Source organism: Stomoxys calcitrans, chromosome 3 (genome assembly GCF_963082655.1).
Source record: "Stomoxys calcitrans chromosome 3, idStoCalc2.1, whole genome shotgun sequence".
Lineage (NCBI taxonomy): Eukaryota > Metazoa > Arthropoda > Insecta > Diptera > Muscidae > Stomoxys > Stomoxys calcitrans.
Genome location: NC_081554.1, coordinates 11,492,752 through 11,514,993, shown reverse-complemented (window position 1 = coordinate 11,514,993; position 22,242 = coordinate 11,492,752). Strand labels below are relative to the sequence as shown.

Here is a 22,242-nt window from a genome sequence, read left to right as displayed (position 1 = left end):
TCAGAATTGGGCTGTTAATATTATGTTATCGTTGAAATTTTTGTAGTGTTTCAAAAAAGTAACCGTGAAAAACATGTGCGTTTCACCTGTGAAAAACGAATATAGTACCAGCCTTAATGGGAAAATTAATGGATTTTACATATTGATAAAATATTAAAAAACAAAAAACAATTGGAAGCATTTAGAAGGTAGTCTACATCTTCTATGCAAAGCTTGTATATTACATTTCTATAATTTTTTTAGGATTTTCTACAAATATCAAATGCTCATAACAATACATGATGCGCAGGCAGAGATGTAGCAGTAGAAGAGGAAACCGGAAAACAATTAATAAAATGGAAAACATATGCCTTTACTTCTCCCATTGATGTGGTGTACAACTGTATAGTTTTCTTTCTTTTATTTTTTGTATGTAATTGTAATTATGTATGTATTATATATAAATCACTAAATTTGTTAGCTTTAAATGCCTAAATAATAGAATTAAATTTTTGTTTTTATCATACTTTTAAACTTTGAGAGAGATTTTGTTTTTTTTTTCAATTTTGTCCATCAATAATGTTCCGTCTGTTTCTGGTTATGCCTTAATTTTCATTCTACTGATGCTTCTACATAATTTTGTTGTTTGATTTTCTATGAATGGTTGGGGTAAAAGAAATGGGGGGATTCCAGGAAATGGGGGTGGGGGGGGGGGAAGGTTGTTTGTATGTGCATAGTAATTTTATTTAGTTTCATTTCCTTTTTACTTATTTTAAATATGTTTTTTTTTATTTATTTTAAACATTGATGTTTGTTTTCCTTGATGTTCTTGTTGTTATTTTATTTTTGTATTGTATGCAAGAGGGTATTATTATTATTAATATCTTTCATTCTTCTTTATTTTGTTTTTCGTATAATAACATAATATAGTAAATGTTAAATGTATTGTTTTCTTTTTTTTATTAATCATTCTTTCTATAATCATCGATACACTTTAGCCAGCAACATGCCGTGGAGATTCTAGACGAGGCGCCAGCGCAGCCGCATCTACAACCCACACATGTATGTTTTATGGATATTTACTTTTTAGCATTTCGGTCAATAAATCGTTTCGTGTGGTTATTCTATTTCTTGTACATATATTGAGAGAGAGGAGAAAAGAGAATGAACTTTTTTGAGTTCAAACATTTATGGGCGCTTGCGTCTATATTTGTTCCCTTTCACCCTCTCGCTTACTATCTCTCATGTGTTTGTTTATATATATATATGCGTGTGTATGTGTGAGTGGGTGGTGAGTGTGATTTTATGTAAATTCCTATTGTAAATCTTATTGTATAGAAGATGACATGATGTGGTGTTGATGTTGTTGTTGTGTGTGTCTCTGCCTGATGCAGCAGCATTCATTTACTACAAGTTCCATTTTGATACACTAAATAAACTAACCGCATTTCGAATTATTATTATTATTCTTATAAACATACTATAGAAAGAAATGGTTTTCTTATCTGATCGATGCTATTACTACCACACATCTCGCCATTCATCATCTATCTATCTATCCATCCATTCATCCATCGATCGATCAAACAATCTCAACGCATATGTAAAACTTTTATGCACTCGTTGTTGATGATATCTGCTGGGAGCTGGAGCCTTAGCAGGAACAGGAGCAGGAGTTGTGGTAAGGGGATATGGGTTGTGAGTGGGGGGTAGGTGGTAAAGGTTGACAACAATGACAATGGCCTAAACTGTCATCTAGACAAACACTTTCGCTAAGCCATCTGCGCCCGCACTGGCTATGTAGGGTTTTGTGGCATGGAACGCCACATCAAATATACTTTCATCGAATTTCTTGCGATGCGCTGTGATTTCTTGCACACAGGTTTTGTTGTCTAAATGCCACAGGCGTATTGAACAGTCATGTGAGCCCGATAATAAATACAGACCATGGGCATCGACGGCCAGCGACGTTACCGGTTCCAAGTGGGCCACCATTGAATGCACCAATACCCCGGATGTGTTGTCCCAGAAGCGAATGTGTCGATCTTCGTGAGCGGTTATTGTTATGGGCAACGTTGGATGCGAGATCACTTTGTTTATAAATTTCCCCGTATTTCCGGACATTTCTTGAGCAGCTTCCAATTTAATGATCTGTTTGCCGGTCTCTGTGTCATATATAATACAATGGGCACTATTGTACGCCACGACAATATGATCAACTTCATTGCGTACAAAGTCCACCGACGAGGGAATACCCTCCACCTCCGAAGGGGTGTAGGTGCGTAGCAGAGGCTCTTTACTGTATGGTGACCACAGTTTAACAGTGCCATCGGCTGAACATGAAACAATGTTACTGTGCATTGTGGCCAAGCCCCAGACGGCATCGGTGTGGCCCTTCAAAGTACCCGAATGTACGTTTGGATCATAGCAATCATATGGATCTATGTTTGAGGAAGGCAATTGCCAGCACTCAATATTGCCATCTAAACCGCCAGAGTAACAGGTTTCGCCTGTGGTCGACATGCCCAAGCATAAAACAGGACCAGTATGAGCTCTGAATGTGTATAACGGTTCAACATCAAGACTAGCTGATTTTTTGGCTTGCACAGTTTTCTGTAAATTCCACAGCTTAAGGGTGTGATCTTCAGAAGCTGTTATAAGCACCGGCTCCTCGGGGTGAAAAATTAATGAGCGTACTCCATCAAAGTGCGAACGCAGCGTATATTTGGCATTCCATGTCTTGCGATATGCTCCACCGCCCGATCCATCTTTTGCATTCGAATCGTATGAGCCCTCGGAATCGTTATTCACCGTCAGCTGGGCCAATTCACCCAAACCCAGAGAGGCATCAACATCCTCATCGCCGGCTGCGGTTACAGCTGTGATAAGATTACGGCGTGCTACAGCCGAGGCGGCTGTATTAACAGTATTGTTGGTTTGTTCGACATTTGATGATGAATACCCTTAATAAACGCATTTGGCAGTAGGAATCGGTGAGTGAGTGAGCGGCGAGCGAGCACAAGACGTCACCACCACGTCGTCATATAGGTGAGTAAAATTTTGAAATGATTTCAATGATGCCAGGCAAGTCCAAATACATTTTATTTATGGGCAATAAATGGAAGAAAGAGTAAAATAAACATATATTAGTTTTGAAATAAACCACAAAGAGGCAGCATAATCTAAAAAGAAGTCTAACAACTACAGACAAACTTTCAATATTTTTAAGTGTTGTAGTATAGATAGAGATTGATTAGAAATTAAAATAAAAACTTGAAATGCATTAAAACGAAACGGGAAACATAATTTAATAGCAATATGTGTGTTCTATTTGTGGTTGTTGTTATATATTATTAAATAATACTGCACATAGAAACGAACAATAAGACATAACATACTCCAGCCAGCAATGGCACATCAAACAAAGTTCTTCAATTGGGGCTAATATTTTCTTCAATTGCATGGTGTTTTCTATGTTTATCCTCACTCTCTAGGCGAAAAGGTCCCAAGCTGTCTAATTTACCCAGAGTTGCATTATTGATTGAAAGATTTATCACCGTACAGGCTAAATGTATTTGTTGGCACTTTTTCACCTTGTTTGCTACGGAAATGTAAGCATTGTAAAAAATTTAGGTATCTATTAAATATTTTCCTAATAAGGGTAAAATTTTGGTAAATTTTTAATACTAAACATTTTTTTAACTTTAACTTTCTACTCCTTCTGATAAATGTATAGTATCGTATTATTATTTTTTTTTTGGTGTACATGTATTTAATTGGGTTCTTTTTCGGTACAACTTTGTACATTTATTTAATAAAACAGTATACATCCTTCGTTAATAACTTTAAATATAATACAACACTTCGATTCCTCACATTTGGTAGCTATCTAGAGCACAAATTGCGTAGTTTTTTAACTTATGTTAGAAAAAGTACGTCTTATGCATAATGTGATTATTTATAGGCCTGATGGCTTCGCATTGCATGAAATGAAATAAATAAATAAAAACAGGACCTCAGTTACTTTTGGCGAAATAATCGTGACTGATCCGGAGAGATGCGCCAGGTTGTTCAACCGTCAATTTATTGTGCATCCCGAGAGTGACAGGGTAAGGAGGAGAGCCATTCGCCGTATTCGTGGTCTCCGAGCCGATGAACAGCCATCACAATTTACCGTGGGCGAAGTTACGAATGTCATCCGTGGCGCCAAATCATCCAAGGCGTTGGGTCCCGACGGAATCTCTACATTGATGTAGAAGAATCTGTAGAAGAAGAATCACCTGGAGTTGAGTACCTTACTACTGTCCTCAACCTGTCTTTGAACACTCTTATAGTTCCCGATATCTGGAAAATGGGCAGAGTGATCCCGCTACAGAAGCCTGGAAAGGACTCGAGTTTAGGGAAGTCGTACAGACCGAACTCCCTTCTCTCACCAGTAGCAAAGACGCTTGAGGCATTACTCCTCCCGAGCCTTGTAGGAGATTTTCCTTTCGTCAAGCATCAACATTGATTTCGAAGACTGCATAGCACAACAACTTTGCATGCCATCACTGCACACATTTGACGTGGTTTCAATCAGCCCAGGCCATGTGATAGGACGGTCCTCGTGACACTGGATCTATCGAAGGCATTCAGCCATACCAAATTATTTGAGGACATCGCCAACACGTCCCTCCAGTCAGGCCTGAAACGCTGGATCCCGAATTATATATGTGGTCGCAATTTATTTGTGGGATTTAGGGATAAGAAGTCAAAGCACCGTAGAGTGAAAAAGGGAGTTCCCCAAGGTGGGGTGATATCTCTGGCACCTATCCACCATTATTCCACCCCCTCCAGACGGCATAGAGATCGTATCATATGCGGACGATTGTATGATCATGGCAACAGGCCCCCCAACCATTGTTGCCATCTGCGATAGGTTGAACGTCTACCTCAACGAACTTGCCTCATATTTCGCTACAAAAAATCTAAAGATATCTGCCACCAAATCTTCAGACACATTGTTCACTACAAATATGCGTGAGGTGAATACTGAGCTGACTGTGATGGTCGATGGAGAAATGATTCCGACCATCAAGTGTCCCAAAATACTTGGCGTCACATTTGACAGCTCTTACACATTCTCCCCACATGCCACAGCAATTTGCGATAAAGTCAAAAGTTGAAACAAGGTCCTCAAGTCACTTGCTGGCAACACTTGGGGTGCAGACTAATAAACCTAGTTGACCACGTACAAAGCAATTGAGGTTCAGCGCTACAAGAGAGAACCTCTAGATCAAGCAGCATATCAAGCAGGTCTAGACAACTTTCATGCAGATACGGTAGCAGATGCGGTAAATGGCTACCGGGTGAATGTCGTCTTTGGAGAACGACCGCCTCCCATTGCACCTGAAGAAATTACCCTCCCCCGGCAAACCAGAGTAGTTCTGGCTCAATTACGTTCCGGCAGATGCAGCCGCTTCAACTCCTACAGTGCAAGAATTGATGCTGACGTGCAAGATGTATGTTCCGATTGTATCCAGGGACCGCACGATACACGTCACCTGTTTAACTGCCCAGCCAGACCCACTCGGCAATCCCATAGCAGTCGGTTGTACGTACCGGTTTGACCCGATGGAGTTCTTCATCGTCAAGGGCTGCTCCCTCAATGTACAACACACTGCTACAACAACACCAACCCACTCGACTCAGACCCAGATCCCTGTAGAAGCACCCCATCTTAGTAGCAGAGTTCCTGGACCTTGACACTCAACAGAATCAAGCAGACGAAAGATAGAACACAACAAACTGCTACAACAACAACACCAAAAACGGGGTTTTTTGACATCGGAAGCCTAATTCGAGATTTCGTGAAACTCGAACAGTAGGATATTTTTCCCTTGTCTAAAATTGAAATAATACAACAGGTATAGTAGTTGGCTTGTTTTGGTTATCTATATATACTATATTCACTACAGTGGATCAATTTGTAAGAGCCAACAAGCACTAATCAAGAGGTTGCCAAAATTCTAAGAGAATTACCATAAGAAACCACGGCTCGATTTTTATTTTAGACCTATGGTTTCTTGTGCAAAACTTTATAAAATTAGGTGCAGATTTCAATTCTAACAACTTCCAAAATTGACTCAACCTCATACAAAAATTAACAAGTCTTTACTGCAGTTCCGACAGACTGACTATGGTCTGTGACTATTCTAACTACTGGCTTACAATTGTTATTCTCTCAGTATCAATTCTCTCCTCCTGGCGGACCAAAAAAATTTTAAAAAATATTGTTCTTGTGCCTTCTTCGGTGCTGAAATCAATACAATGATCTGAGAGTGAGGATATATATAAATTATTTTACTTATAGCTTTTAAGTTTAAATTTAAATAATAAAATGTATGCCATTGCTGCTTTGTCTTTAACACATACAATAATAATTAATATATATATTTTGTTTAAATAATATTTTTTTATTAGACAGAGATAGGGAGTGCATTTCTCATGAGGAGGGGTTTCGTTAAAGGACAAACTAATTAACATAAACTTGAACAACATTAACATAATAAGCACCTTCTGTGATAAGATTGATATCATTGAGCAGCTGCTCTCCCAACTCAGCACCCAGATCTTATTAATCATTTTAACAAGTTTCAATAAATTCATAATATTTATTTTTACACACATTTTTGTAGAGCAACGAAAAATACGAAACAAATAATAACATTGGTAAAATTGGAAAGAGATAGAGAAAAAAATTAATATAAATGTAGTGTATTCCTCTTGGGCGGTGATGTGGCCTTGGCCAATGTGTTTGTCCTACAAATGTATTTCTTTTTATAAATCCTCATTACCAAGGAAGTATTTTAGAAGGTTTAGAGTATACATTAAACAATAAGGGTTAAGCATAACTTAAATGTAACACATCGTCACCTGAAATGCAAAATGGCGTTACAATTAAGTGCTTGTAATAAATTAAAAGAAAGTGTATGGTTGTACTTTCAATTATAAAAATTATTATTAGCATTAAGCAAACTTTTTGAAACTTTTGTGCCAGTCGTGGTTCTACTTACTAGGTACAGTTTGTTACTTCAGATACTACAACGAACATTTTGTAACCACTTTTGCATTTCAAATGATACAATACTTCTTGGTAGGAAAAGGTATTATAAAATAATCGTTTAATTGTTAATATGTGGAAGGTTGGGCTAACCTGAGGTAAAAAGGAATATATAGTTCATTCCAAGCAATATTGAACCAGTTTCTGTAAAATTCATACATCAACTAATGGTTTGTTTGTTAATTCCGTATAGATTAAAAAACTGTTGAACCAATTTTCTTCGAATTTTCATTGATGGTGCAAATGGTCAGTGGTGAAAATAGGATATTTAATTTTTTGATATCTAACGGGTGAACGGACCCTCCACTTTACCTTAATTAAAAAAAAAATCCCGAACTTGGTAATACTTCGTGTCACACAAAGAGATTAATGTAAAGCAGCGATGTCCAAAATGAAAATGTGACTGTATGTGTGAAATACTCTCTTTAAGTATTTTTGAATCTCTAAATATGTAAAAAAAATATAATTTGGACTATATGATTGATGCTATGCAATAAATAAAACCCATGCGTATACCACGACACATGTTCACTCGTTGCTGTCTCAACAACGACTGAAACAAAGAGAATAAGAATACGTGCGACTTGCCATTAACGCTACCGTAAAGGGCTGGTCATCGCTGATGTATACAGAGCTTGCAAAATATCGTTGCTACTATAGATTTTTTTGTCTGAATATCGATTGATATTTTTCCTATCAATACTATCGCCAAAGAAAATTTTTTGCAAATTTTAACAGAAATAAGCGGTCCGACACTGAATGTAGCCAACAAGATGCAAATCTACTAATTTGCAACTATTTATTTATCAAGTAATGGTATGATCTGCTGTGACTGCCTTAGACCGCTCAATCAATCGTTTTCATCGAACACGGCACCAATGTTAATGCGAATTATTATCGGGAAAGCATATTGGAAGCTGTTTTCCGTTGTAGCCAAGACCCGGCACCATTACATAAAGCATTTTTACACCAATAATGGGTAAAATATTATGATCTGTACTTCATTTCATCCACATACGATGATTTTCTATTTTGGCAATTTTAGAGAGCAAGATACGGACTAAAAATTATGAAGGTACGGGTGCGCTGAAGAAAACCATTTTACCGCAATGGACCAAAATACTGACAGATTACATTCCTTCAGCTTAACCTACTCAGAGCAATAGTCAAGGCCTAACGTTATCAAATTGATCAGAGGTGGATTGATTCTTAAATTCAGATAACTTCCACAAATTTTTGTCATTTCAAAATCAAAAATAACCCACATTTATGTCATTTGAATCAAAAAAAAAAATATTTTCACAATAAAAAAGTTATCATATTGATCAAAAGTGGATTGACTCTTAAATTCAGATTACTTTTTGTCATTTTTTTTTTTTTAAATAACCCACATTTTTATCATTTAAATCAATAAAAATATTTGCACAATAAAAAAGTGGTTTGAATTGGTAACACTTCTTTTCAGCTGCCCTGTACTGGCAAAAGGGGTCTCATTTATCCAAATTACTGAGAAACTGGGTAATAAAAATCTATATAGGATATAGGCAGGGACTATATCAGGAAACAACTTGCCTATTATTTATACAGGCGGCAAAGTGTTATAAGAATTTTACGATGTCCACCTATGACGCTGAACGCCTGGGTTCGAAACGTATCGAAGTCAGTCCAGTCAGACTCGCCCATAAAAAGGAGGTCCCTTATCATCGAGCTTAAACTGGAATCGGACAGCACTAATTAATATGTAAGAAGTTTGTGGAATGTTCATAGGCATGAAAAAATTAATTTGTGCCACCATTTGGTAGTGGAAGTAAACAAATATTTTCTTGCTCATACAGCGATTGGTAAGTTTTGATTGGTTTAAGTACAATTTCTTGTAAATTTTGTTAGAAAATAATTTTCTGGAGTTGCAATACTGTTTGTAACAGCTGGCTTGAGATTGTTTTGATACACAATAGTGTGTTATCATTCACAAGCTCATCACGGGATTACTATGAGCATCAAACAGGCTAGAACTTTGAGAACCAATAATCATCATATTTCCGCGGCGATCGGTCGTATAGATAGAACGAGCTTGCTCACCTATAAGAAATGCATATGCATTTTGACCCTTAAATAACAAACATTACTTGGAATGAACCAAAGTTTTTATAAACAATGAATACAAATTTCCTTCATAAAATAGATATTATTGTAAATCGTTGACTAAAAGATTCTTCTCCTGCATTTATACAACCAATTCTTACTTGTAAATATATCTAAAAAAAAATAATAAGACATTTATAAACAATCAGGCATGGACTATTAATCAGGACCACATATCATGATGGTTTACGTTTTGTATATGTTTTTGGTTTTTACTTTGGCGGCAATAATTGGTTTTATAGAGGCAAGGTGTTTTGTTTGTATTGTATATGTGTCGCAAAAATTTGCAAAAATATAAATACAGAAAAACATGTTTTGTACTGTTTATTTAATGATTAATCACAAATAAATTTCCGTTTTGGGGGGGAATTGCTTACAAAATGCTTTCAAAGCGGTAACAACAATAGATATATGAATGAATTCACATAAATAAAATATTAAACATTTAATTTACCTTCATTACTCAAATCTTTGCCGGGTTTAATAATACGCTTAGTTGTTTTCATATCGCTTTCATCATTGTCGCCAGTAACCATTTCCAGGTCATCAGAGATCTCATCATCATCTGACATCTCTGTGGGTCCCAAAAATTCAAAATTTGCCATGACAGCAGCCTCGGTATCCAAAATTATTGCATCATTATTTTGTTGAATCTTTTTTGCAGGTGTACGACGACCTATAGAAAGAAAAATAATAGAATTTCTTTATAGCAGTTGCCTAAAAACGCGAACAGTCAAGAAATATTTTTAATGCGCTTTTTACCTTCCGATTCTGAGGCTCGTTTATTATTCTCATTACCATTAACATTGGGGCTAACATTCTCCTCTTGTTCGGCATTGTTGTTGAGGCCCAATATGGAACGCACACGATTGGAGCGTACATCGATAATGTTGTCGGTATATCCGATTTCTGCCAAATATTGACGTAACATTTGTCTACCTTGACGCCATGTGGTATTCGATACAGAACTGTAGGGTACTTCAGAATCTGGTGCCACTTCGCCGCCCAGCGATGAATCATCCGCCGATGGTTTCATCTCATTGAGTTGTGGTGGATCCGTGCCATACTTTAGACGATAAAATTTGGCACGTTCTTGCCTTAAAGCGTATTCCAACATCTTTATACGGCGTGTTAAATCCGATTTAAGACTCTCCAGACATTTACGTTCGCCAAGTAACATGGCAATTCGGGCCTGGAATAGATAATGGAGACAAAATTAATTTTTTTATTATATTTTACATCGTCTTCATCTTTGAGAAAACTAAAAATTAATGTTAATGGAACAAATTAAGCTGACATGCAAATTTCCTCAAGAAAATTCCACTAAAGAAAAGCGAGAAGACTTTCCTCACATCAATGAGTGCTATGTGATTCCAATATTAACTTTAGTCGGAAAGAGTGTTATATATAGCCAAGTGCAAAGTGCATTGCAGAGCGAATATCCCAGGAAGAAACAGTGAAAGTCATATCTTATATCAATGTGCGGCCTATAAGTTATTTGAATAACTAAGGGGCTTCTATTTACATGTGGTCGAGTCCCGAACGGGGTACCACTGAGCGACACTTTTTTGTGGAGAAGTTTTACAAGGTTGAAATACTCAAAAATATTGCCACCATTTACTAAAACTTTGGCTACCGGTAAAAAATGGTTTATTGATTTCACTAATATTTATGTTCAGCCTTGTCAAGTTCTTTGCACGGTTTGTCATTATAGGCATTAAATCATTCCCATGGCAGCCGGTTATACGTACCGGATTCACCCGATGAAGTTCTTCATCGGCAAGGGCTGCCGCCTCAGTGTACAACACACTGAAACAACAACAACAACATAAACATTAAATGGAGGAGAACTGCATCTTGTTGGTATTCTTTATTTAATTTACTTTAATTGGCTATTACGGAAATTTGTTCCACTAGCAAAACGTAGAATAGCGTTCCAAGCGCCTCTATCTTCTGCGCTCATTCAAAATCTCAGACACCAAGTTTCGTGGTATCTCCCACCACTTGATCTTTCCATCGGGCTTATGGTCTTTGCGGTTTGCGTGTGCCACCTGTAGGTGTTCACGAAGTCAAAACAAGAGATCGGTTTATATGTGGGCTATATCTGGTAATGGACCGATTCAGATCATGCTTTTCATGGATTTTGGAGGTTATAGCAGATGTTATCGTGCAGATTTCAACCAAATCAGATAAGTATTGCGCCCTATAGGGGATCAACAAGTATAAATGGTAGATCGGTATATATGGGAGCTATATAAGGTTATGAACCGATTCAGACCGTACTTGGCAAGTCTGTTGGAGGTCAAAGGAAAAGTCATTGTGCAAATATCAGCTAAATTGGATATGAATTGTGCTGATTATGATTGAGTCAATAAGAAGTATCTGTGCAAAATTTCAAACTGATATCTTGATTCCTTCAAAAGCTATCGTGATTTCCACAGACGGAAGGACGGACATGACAAGAAGAATATATACACTTTATATGGTCGCAGATCAATATTTCGAGGTGCTACAAATGGAATTAATAGATACAGAGTTTAATTTAGATTTGATGTTTCGAAGTATATGTTAATTTTTGCTTTGTTTACCATTGCCCTACTATATATCAAAGTAAAATTGGTACTATTTCTTTTAAAATCTCGAAAAACTGAGAGAATTCGATGCAGGTCAATCTTTTAATGCAGCTCCGGGTGACACGAGAAAGATTGTTAGCTTTGCGGGGAAGCGTTTAAAAAAAGAAGGAGCCCAGGAAGATAACAAGACTAACTTGGAATTCATATCATGCTCTAACCAACTTTATCAAACCTAAACTAATGATGTGTACATTTTTAAAGGCATTCTGTGTAGTATGTACGAGCCAAGCTCTCAATTTTAACAAGTCAGTAAGCCCCTGTACTTTTATGGAATATTCATGGCAAATTTATTCATTTTACTGTAATACAACAAATTACGAATATTCACATCCGCTAAATCAGATGTTTTCTAACAAATGAGAACCAAAAGTTGAACTCCTTCTGACTGCTAGAGCGGGACACACACACAGCAGATGTTCTATAGTCTCTTCTGCCTCGACGTCCTCACAGCTTTGGCAAAAGTCGTTACTGGCAACTTTCATCATGTTTTCCGATCAGACAGACTGCCATGGCGGACAATGGCTGAGACGTGTGTTTTGGCAATGACAGAAAAGCGGTAGACATTTACAATGTACAAACAAGGCGTCCAACCGACAACAACACCATATAGCATTATAGGTCTGAAAACTGCAGTACATACCCCCTGCATGACATGCTGTTTAAACTCCCTGCTTTTGCCAATGGCTCCCTTGCAGGTGTTCAGGGCAAGAATTGCTTTTCTTGCCCTTTCTATAATGTTGGACTTGAAGTTCAATTTCATGTCCAGCAAAGTACCCATGTATTTTGCGCTTTCAGTAAATGGAACAATCTCTCCTCCCAAGGAGACAGTTGCCACTGTAGGTAACTTGTGTCTCCTGCTGAAAAGAACTACTTCTGACTTACACGAATTTATGCCTAGACCACTATGCTGTGGCGCATAGAGCTTCCTGAAGTGTATCTCTAAGATTGTTGGGAAACTTTTCCCTAAACGCAATAGCCACGTTATCAGCATACGCGACCACTTTTACACCTTTTTCTTCCAGGGGCAATAATATATTATTAAGGGCTATGTTCCAAAGTAGAGAAGACAGCACACTTCCTTGAGGCGTTCTTCTGCTGACCCACCTTTTTAGATCTACAGATCCCAAGCCTACCTTAATGCATCTTTTAGTAAGTTAATTAGTAATAAACTTTCTTATGGTAGAATGCCTAGAAACTCAAGCTCCTTCACGGTTGACGTCGGTTTTACATTATTGAAAGCACATTCAATGTCAAGAAATGCTGCGTCCAAAATAATGGCACCAATATAAATTTTTCAAGTCAATTGGCGTTTTTAAATTGTTGATATTTGGTAACGTTTTCCTTATGAGTAATGACAGCAAAGCAGCACTTTCCCACTGAATTGATAAGATTTTGGCATATTTCTTAGGAAAAGTAGCTCCCTATATCTTATATTACATTTCAATGGCTATTGTTTCTTGGATACTCTCCTTTCTTAATTTCTGTCCACATATGTCACATGATTCATTCGAGTTTAAATCATGTGATCATGTGACTTTTCTGGCCATTTATGGCACTTTTTGGGTTGTCCGAAAACCAATTTTTTCTTTTTTGCTAGTGTGTTTGGTGCAACAATCCTGTTGAAAGATCCAAACAACCGGCATATCACAGGAGGCATATGGTAGCACAATTTCCTCAAGAATGATGACATGTTGGATTGCATCGATTATATATATCGGACTATTTGGACACTATGCTGAAACCCCCATGCTTTTCAGATTTTATTATGAAATGCGTTTTTTTTGGTTTATTTAGGATGTCTTTTCAGCAAGCATCATAGCACAAGTTTGAACTCATTTGTGCATATAACTTTCAGCGTTCATGAAGCCACTCTACATGATCTTTAGCAAAAGTCAATCTTTTAGGTATGTGTTTAGCGGAAAGAAGGGACAACTTTCTTAGACTACATGCATTTAAATTGTTGCTCTAGAGTAAACGGCGTATAACTTCCACACTTTCTGGTATATTAGGAAATTACTTAGTTCCTCGGTAAGCATAATGATCCCATAGCAGCCGGTTGTACGTATCGGATTGGCCCGGTGGATCCTTCATCGGCAAGGGCTGCCGCCTCAGTGTACAACACAATGATACAAAACAATAAATAAACCTTGTTGACCACGTACAAAGCAATTGGCCGGTCTGTGGTAAGGTATGCAGCGCCAGTGTGGTCTCGTCAGCTCTGTGAAACGCAGTGGAATAATATTCAGATCTGTCAGAATGCCGCCCTCCGAACTGCGACGGGCTGCCTCCTCAGTTCTCATGCAGACCATCTCCATCAGGAGACAAAGATCCTACCCGCGTGAATACATAACTGCATACCTGCTGTATAAGCAATAGAGCGTGAAGTTCAGCGATACAAGAGAGAACCTCTAGATCAAGCAACATATCAAGCGGGTATAGACAACATTCATGCAGACGCGGTAGCATTTGCGGTAAAAAGCTACCGGGAGAACGACCGCCTCCCATTGCACCTGAACAAAATACTCAACAGAATCAAGCAGACGAAAAATAGAATACAACAAACTGCTACACATACAGCGACAAACCTCATTAATATTCCCAAGTGATCGGTCCTATGGATAGGAACAAGCTTGCTCATCCATAGGAGCTTGACAAGGATCGCTTCCTCCACATACAAGTGTGTGGGTACAACAACAACAAACCTATTTACCGGATAAATGGATCAACGATGCAAATTATTTGTTTGGCTAGATTAACTCATTGAAATTTAACGTGCTTTCGACAAACAGGCAGAGGGATAGGGATAAGCCTACATAAAAATCATAGCGATCAGTAGTATATAAACATAATTACGTCTTAGTGCTAGATCTACTTAAAATTTCATGGGGGTCTTTAATATATACTTTATTGCATTTTAGACCAATATTTCGAGGTTTTACACACGTTATTAGTAAACGGGAAAAGGTAACATACAAAATTCCCCTTATATCGAATTAGTGGGGGAAGGTAATAGTGAGGCTTTGTAGTCTGGCTTAAATCATTTGTCGGATATTATGATACCACAGCAGCGACATGTAAATGTAAAAATTCCCATGAACAGGTGACATTTCTCTCTATATCAATGAGTGCAATTCGATTAAGTTTAAGCTCAGTGATAAGGGGCCTCCGTTTTTATGACGAGCCTAAACGTTGTGTCGTTAAGCGGCTTAAGTAGTATAAACATGGCAGTATACCTCACAAAAAGAGCCATCATAAGTAAGGATAAAACCACCGCTGAAATTTTTTCTGATGTTGTTCCTAGGTGTTCAGCGTCATAGGCGGATATGCTCTGCGCCACGGTAGATTCCAAGCACCGACATACCAAAGCCCAAAACTATGCGAAGCGAACCCAGAAATTTAACCACATAGAATCACATACTAACCCCCGGCACGGGATGACTATGAGCACCACACGGCCTGCAACTCTGAGCTTTGATTTGTATGATGTTCATCATCATCACGAGAAGCTCAGCTCAGAGATACCGAGCGCGTCCATAGGTTGCGGATAGTAGAATGCTTCGTATACGCAGTAGCTGCAATTGTAGTCGCAAACAATCAGCGATATCGAGTGAAGTCTCTGTGAGAGGACGGGCGACAACGTCGTTTGCTTAATTACTGAGTGCCTGTGATTTTGGATTTTACTTGGCGAGTTATAGGCGCATTTAAATAAACAACGACCATAACGTTCCCGGCCGGCGATCGTTCCCATGGACTGGAACAAGCTTGCACATCCATTGAGCTTGAAAGGATAGCTACCTCCACATATGTGGCTACAACAACAACATACTAACCTATACGCCACCGTGGTCTCAATCTCAAATATTTCTTAAGGCATAAAATACTCCCTATAACTTAAGAAAACAAAAAAACGGTTATTAACCTTTAACCCTTAGTGAAGGTTACAATAATGGAAGGGATCATATTGAAAGAAAAAATGGTAAAATCGTTGTTTTTTCAAAAATTCTGCATACATGCTCTTCGGATTTCTTTCAAATGTGTCATCCATAGCATGACAAATTTGCCAAAGCGGCATTACTACTCCTACCCAATCCCAAGGCAGCCGGTTGTACGTACTGGATTGACCCGATGAAGTCCTTCATCGGCAAGGGCTGCCGCCTCAGTGTACAACACACTGCTACAACAACAACAACAACAACTACTCCTACCTACAGTTTGCCAGCAAAGCGTAAAACTTTAAAGAAACCACTTTTCCTGCTTCAATTCAAACCCGACAAACATAGACTTAGTCTAGCTACTCACTCTGTTTTCATTTGATAAACTACGACAAGGTATGAGTAAAACAAGACAATTTAATTTCACCACCAACCATCACAACAGACGGGTTATGTGTGGCCGCACTGCAGTAACAGTTTTTAGTAGCGTGACAAGATTTATTTTACACACCTTTTCTTCAAGTAACTGCTCCAAATATGTACTTTAAGGACTAGTGATAAAAATAACAAAGTTTAACGAATGTCATTTTGTTAAGCATAACTTTCTCTGAAATAAAAATTTATTCAATGATAATTGGTTGAGAGTCACCAATGTGGTTATATGTGTATGAAGAACCACCTTGTCGCATGACCGTAGAACTTTATTTAGATTGACATTTTACCCACAATAATGTTAAGTGACATTTATAAATGAATATTGACCAAGGTTTCATGGCATAAAGCATTGCTATATGGCGAAGAAAAGCTTTTTCACAGTTACGTACACCTGCCACTGTGATTGTCAAAACAGTTTTCAAAATGAAAATGAAAGAGTATTGAAATGAATCGGGATAATTATGAGCACCACACAGGTACGAATAGCTACCGGGCGTGCACAGGTTGCGGGTAGTGGAATGCTCCATTGGTATGAGGGATAGCAGCAATTGCAGTCGCGGTAAAGCAGCGGTATCGAGTATTTGTAAGACGCCGGGAGCCACCGTCTCTTGGTTAAATATTGTTTGCCTTGATACTCGATATGACAAGGCGAGTTATTGGCAAATTTTATACATTAATTTTTCTTAAAATTCAAAAAATCCAGTGTATCCACTTTTTTCCATTTTTTATCTGGCAACTGTTAATTAGTATGTCAAATGCAGTTGAATATACCATTATTATAAGTACTGGCTATGAAGCCAAGAGACCAACATTGTCAGATGAAAATGTGAAGGCCCGTCTGAAATGTTTCAAAATCCGTAAAAATTAGAACAAAGATGACTAGAATACCAACGTCAAGTAAAACAAATGAAAATTCTTGAAATTAGTAGCCTAATGGTTTGGAGATGTTTTATTTCTTTTCATCTCGGGCCTTTGGTAAAGATCAACGGAATATTCAAGAACAACATTTGCTTAAGGAGCTTCTTATATAATTTGCAGACAAAGAAACCTTGCTGACCAATAGCTACTAGGTGAATGTAGTCCTTGGAGAACGACCGCCTCCCATTGCACAAACTAGTGTAGTTCTGGTTCAATTACTGAGCAAGGATTGATGTCGACGTGCAAGATGTATGTCCTGATTGTGACCAGGGACCACACGATACACGTCACCTGTTTAACTGACCAGACCGACCCACTCAACTCAGACCCAGATCCCTCTGGACGCACCCCATCTTAGTCGCAGAGTTCCTGGATCTTTACACTCTACAGAATCTAGCAGACAAAAGATAGAACACAACAAACTGATACAATAACAACGGGAAGGCTAAGCAATAAGACGAATTTATAATCAATCCCATGGCAGCCGGTTGTACGTACCGGATTGACCCGATGGAATCCTTCATCGGCAAGGGCTGCCGCCTCGGTGTACAACACACTGCTACAACAACAACAACAACGAATTTATAATGGTAAGACTAGCTGCTTTATTGTGTGCTAATGCTGCTGGTACTCTCAAATGCAAGGCTTTAGTTATTGGAAAAAGTCCTCCGCCAAGAACTTTAATGAGTTTTAATAAACTTCCCGTTTTTTACAAAACCAATAAAAAAGCTTGGGTAATACAATAAATATTTTTTAGAATAGTTTTTTAATCATTTGTTCCCCTCACTAAGAGACCACTTTAAGAAAAATGTTCTAAAAGGTGTTAGTAGAATCCTTTTACTAATCGATTATCCGTAGTGCCTTCTGTCCCGAGCCATCCCGGATAATCGAAGTCTGACTGTATATACAAATTGTTTTGAGAGATTTGTCTTTATCAAGATATAGTCCTTCTTGGACTTAATCTGACTGGGGAAAAATATATCTTATCAAGCTTCTTCTCAATACCTTCAGGCCTAAATACCTATCAAATCTCTAGTTTTCCTTCAACTATTAAGAAATGCTAGTCACACACATTTACTGAACTTACATATTTCCACTGAGTAGCTATCGATTTGATCAATTGGCTCTCGAAGGAATAACATTGAAGTACTTAAAATACACAATTACTAAAACCGGTACCCTCTTGTTTATTTCCAACCTAGCACTTATTTTCCAATAACTGTCCCACAGTAAATGATGCGATTGAAAAGAAAAATTACAACATTTTAAAACAGCTCGCCTCTTGCAGCTCAAAAACTCTCCCGCAAAGTAGGTAATGTGCATCCTAAATAAATATGAAAACATTCCCAAATTTCTAAATCATTTTAATACAAAGTCAACTCACAAAAATCACCGAGGTGGAATTAATCTAATTAATAAAAAAAATACAAAACGCTTCAGTGATTCGTTTGTATAATCGATACCTTAATCGACAGTAGAATAAAATTAAAAATAGATTTGTTAACAATATGTACTTACTTGTAATTCAGCTCGGTCAACATCCCATTGAGAACGTTCCAATTCGAAACGTGACCACTCGTGTTGAATGAAATGCAATATACCAGGTATTGTATACTGTGGAGTCGCCTGTTGGCTATTGACATTATTGGTGGCTCCGCCATTGCCATCTTCTGGATTGCCTGTGGAACCCATGCCGCCGCCGAGGCCTCCTGAGTTGGAGACATTATTGCCACCCACCAACCCCAGCCCAGAGTTTTGACCTAAGCTGTTGTTGGCTGCATTATTAATGGCACCACCTCCAAGGCCACTGCCACCACCAATTAAGCCTGAGCCAACAACACCGCCTCCACCGCCACCTGTGCCACCACCACCGATGGGTTTATTGTTGATGCCAGTTGTGGCTCCGGAATTGGTACCCATTTGTAGCAACAATTTTAGGCCGAATCTCTAGCGATAGGCAATAACACAACAACGGCTTCTTCTGCTTCTTCCTTTTAGAGGGGGTCTATGTTTTGTTGCACCAACGGCTTAAGGAATTGCTGTGAAAACTTGTTTAAACTTGGCAATGTCAATTTCAATTCTCTACTTTTTAGCAGCACTCGTTTCTTCAACACTTTTCGTTGATGGCCTTGTTGTTGTTCACTTCTTGTTTAAAATCTTACACAAGGCGGCAAAAAAATGATTGCTTGAAGAAATGATAAATAAACACTCTAAGTTTTGTTGAAAAGTGAGTTGTGTTGCTGTTGTTGCTGCAGTTGATTTTGTCGCGGCCGTCGTCGTCGCCGTTGTTGTTCAATTTAATTTGTTTTCTTTTCTAATATGCAAACACACATAACCTAAAAAGATTAATTACAACAATTCACCTGTATCGATTTGCACGATTGGTTTGTTGTAGCCAAAAGACACGCCAGCCAGAGATATGCAGGCAGTGTTCTTTTTATATCTAAAACAAGAAGTCGTCTTGTCCACTCGCCGCTCTAGGTTGGTCGTTTTAGAGCAGTCCCCTCCCAAATCGTCAAATCCCATTGAGTGTCACATCAGATCGCAGTCAACTAACTATTTGCACACACGCACACCGTCGCAAAAAATGGCAAATTTATACAATAAAATTAAACTAACACATGCAGGCACGCTGGAGATGACAAAGGCAAATGGAAAAACACACAAAATACACAAATGTTAAGAGATTAAATTTGTTTTGCAAATATTTTACACGAGCTTCTTGCTGAAACAACAAACAATGCCCCATGCCATTATAGCCACTAAAGTAAACGAGTAATTTTGGATTTTTTAAATTTCCAAATTTGGAAAACACTAGTCATATTCATCTGCACCATCTCATCACTTTTCGTAGTAATTGTGCCTGCCGCATTGCTGCTCTGGCCAAGGGAAAGTGTAATTTTTTCTCACAGGAAATGTGGTAGTGACCAGACTACCTTTCACGTATAAACGTTTGTTGAATTTTGGGGGTCTTCTTTGAGTATATAGAATTAAGAAAATTAATTTAATCCTTTAATCCTACTTTTCCAAATTATCCAAGAAATGGCAATGCCTTTTTTATGTTTCTTTTGTCAATTAATTTTCTCAATGGCTGCACAAAAGTTGCCAGACTTTAGAAATAACGAAGTATTCATCCCCCCATTAATAAAATGTAAGGATAGGCCAATGGCCAAAAAAAAAGTATATGAATAATCCGAAAATAGCAGCCGTCGTAGTGTAGTAGGGTGCACGAATAATTTTCCACACGACTTTCTTCTTTTACGGGTTCACTCGCACTTTACAACAGCGACAACGACGACGGTAACGAATAAACGACTACGGGTCATCAGTATTATTTTTCGGTTCACCGAATTTATTTATACAATTTTCCCATTTCTTTCTTGTCTACTTCGTTCGTTTCTTTTAACTTTTTTTCCCCGATCACACACGCACACACACCAATGCAATCACATACTTATTTTTTAGGATTCTACAAATTTCTTCAGATTTGTGTCGATTATGAAAGCTTTTCATTTTCCATTTGTGAGTTTTATTTGGTGCCTATATATTGTGAATTCATGAAATTTTTAAATTTTTCACGAAATATTTTCCACACATCACACAATTATTAAAAACACCACAAATTAAAAACACAACTTACGACGAAGACGATAAGACGATAATGTATAATGACGATGGTATGTATGTATGTTCACTATGGTGCGACAGGGACAACAGGACCAGGACTGACACTCTCTCCCTCTAACGAAAGTGGTGCAAAGCAATGGCCGTTCCCCAGAATGTCATGGGAGGCACAATTTGTAAAATGTTCGCAAACACACAATAAAACGGAAGGCGAGGCTAAGTGAAATTTTCGACGGCGTCTGTTTGAATATACAGGGTGCGCTAGAGAAAAAACTCATTTGAAACGTCAATAAAACAAAAGTACTTTGATTATTGTTTTAGACCATGTTTCCACTTGGAGCAAATCTAGATTTGCGACGAGATTACGGAAATCTCGTGTTTTGCAACGAGGTTTTCCATACATTTTCAATGTGAGCAAATCTACTTATTTGAGGAGATTTGCAGCAAATCACCTTCCAAATTCAAATGAAACACTGCGTTTTCATTGAACACCGGTTATTATTGGGATCTTGGGCAACACTTTGTCTAAACATCTAACAATTTTTTATTGAAATTATATAATTTAGTAGTAATTTATTAAAATAGTTTCATAAACACAATAAAAATGGTAATCACCATGGAGAAACAATTAAAGGTGGTCTCATTTGTGCAACAACCACAAATCATATGGAGCGATATGCCATCTTGTCATCAAGCTGATCAACGTTTTGCCAACGCACATGAACAAATTTGTGTAGGTGGGTGTATACGTGTGCGAAAATGAGCAGAGAATATACGAGAAAGGAGATAACAAAAAGAGAATGCAAACAAAAATCTGACTTCATGATACCGCCAAATCTGGCCGGCTGTTAACAGCTGTTCACGTGAGACCACCTTTTTAAATCCGCCTTGGCTAATCACAATAAAAACGCTGTCAAAAACGTCACTGTTGATAAATAAAAACCGCATAAATCGTAGTGGAAACGAGTTTTGGAGGTTATCTTAAATTAAGTGGAATTGGGCTCTAGTGGAAACATGGTTTTAATTCGATTTTATGTTTTAATTTGAGAATACAATAACCCAATTTTTTATGCAGTCTTGAAAATGAGGTAGGTTAAATGGCCCATCCACTGCGCATACGCTGATTAAGTCGATATTTGACAATAGAGAGAAAGAAACTTGGGGACTTCTACCTCCTTTCGGCCCCTCCCCGCACAACACAAAGCTAGAGTGTTTTTTCAAATAAGTAAGTTTATCTGAGGCACCCTGTAGATTTTACATTCCAATGCATTCAAAGTCTCTTTTCCACGGCGTGTAATTGTCTTATGACATGTCAAATTCAGCACATGTTGAGTTGTACATGTCGTGTGATACAAACTCTTGAAAATAGCACATGTATTTCTTTTTCGATTAGACCGTGCTTTATTCCTTCTGACAAAAACATAAAGAAATCGGCCGGTTTTGTTGTCAGTCGAATAAAAGCAACCTCAAATGAAAT

General features: G+C 37.9%; 1 protein-coding gene across 11 annotated transcripts; it reads right to left on the bottom strand.

The window, feature by feature from the left end:
- Positions 1-385: 385 nt before the first annotated feature.
- On the bottom strand, positions 386-20,842 carry LOC106084499 (striatin-3). 11 transcript variants are annotated; one of them, XM_013248221.2, is made up of 6 exons: positions 20,782-20,842; positions 18,660-19,326; positions 9,986-10,415; positions 9,678-9,899; positions 6,535-6,591; positions 386-2,942 (listed from the first exon to the last, which is right to left on the bottom strand). In XM_013248221.2, the coding sequence occupies exons 2-6, from the start codon at positions 19,059-19,061 to the stop codon at positions 1,735-1,737; spliced, it is 2,319 nt and encodes a 772-aa protein (XP_013103675.1). In that variant the 5' UTR covers positions 19,062-19,326; positions 20,782-20,842; the 3' UTR covers positions 386-1,734. The 11 variants fall into 11 exon arrangements, with proteins under 11 accessions (XP_013103675.1, XP_013103671.1, XP_013103674.1 ...); XM_013248217.2 differs by lacking the exon at positions 20,782-20,842 and adding an exon at positions 20,596-20,774 and having other exon boundaries at positions 18,660-19,477; XM_013248220.2 differs by lacking the exon at positions 20,782-20,842 and adding an exon at positions 20,596-20,774 and having other exon boundaries at positions 18,660-19,351.
- Between the last annotated feature and the right edge of the window lie 1,400 nt (positions 20,843-22,242).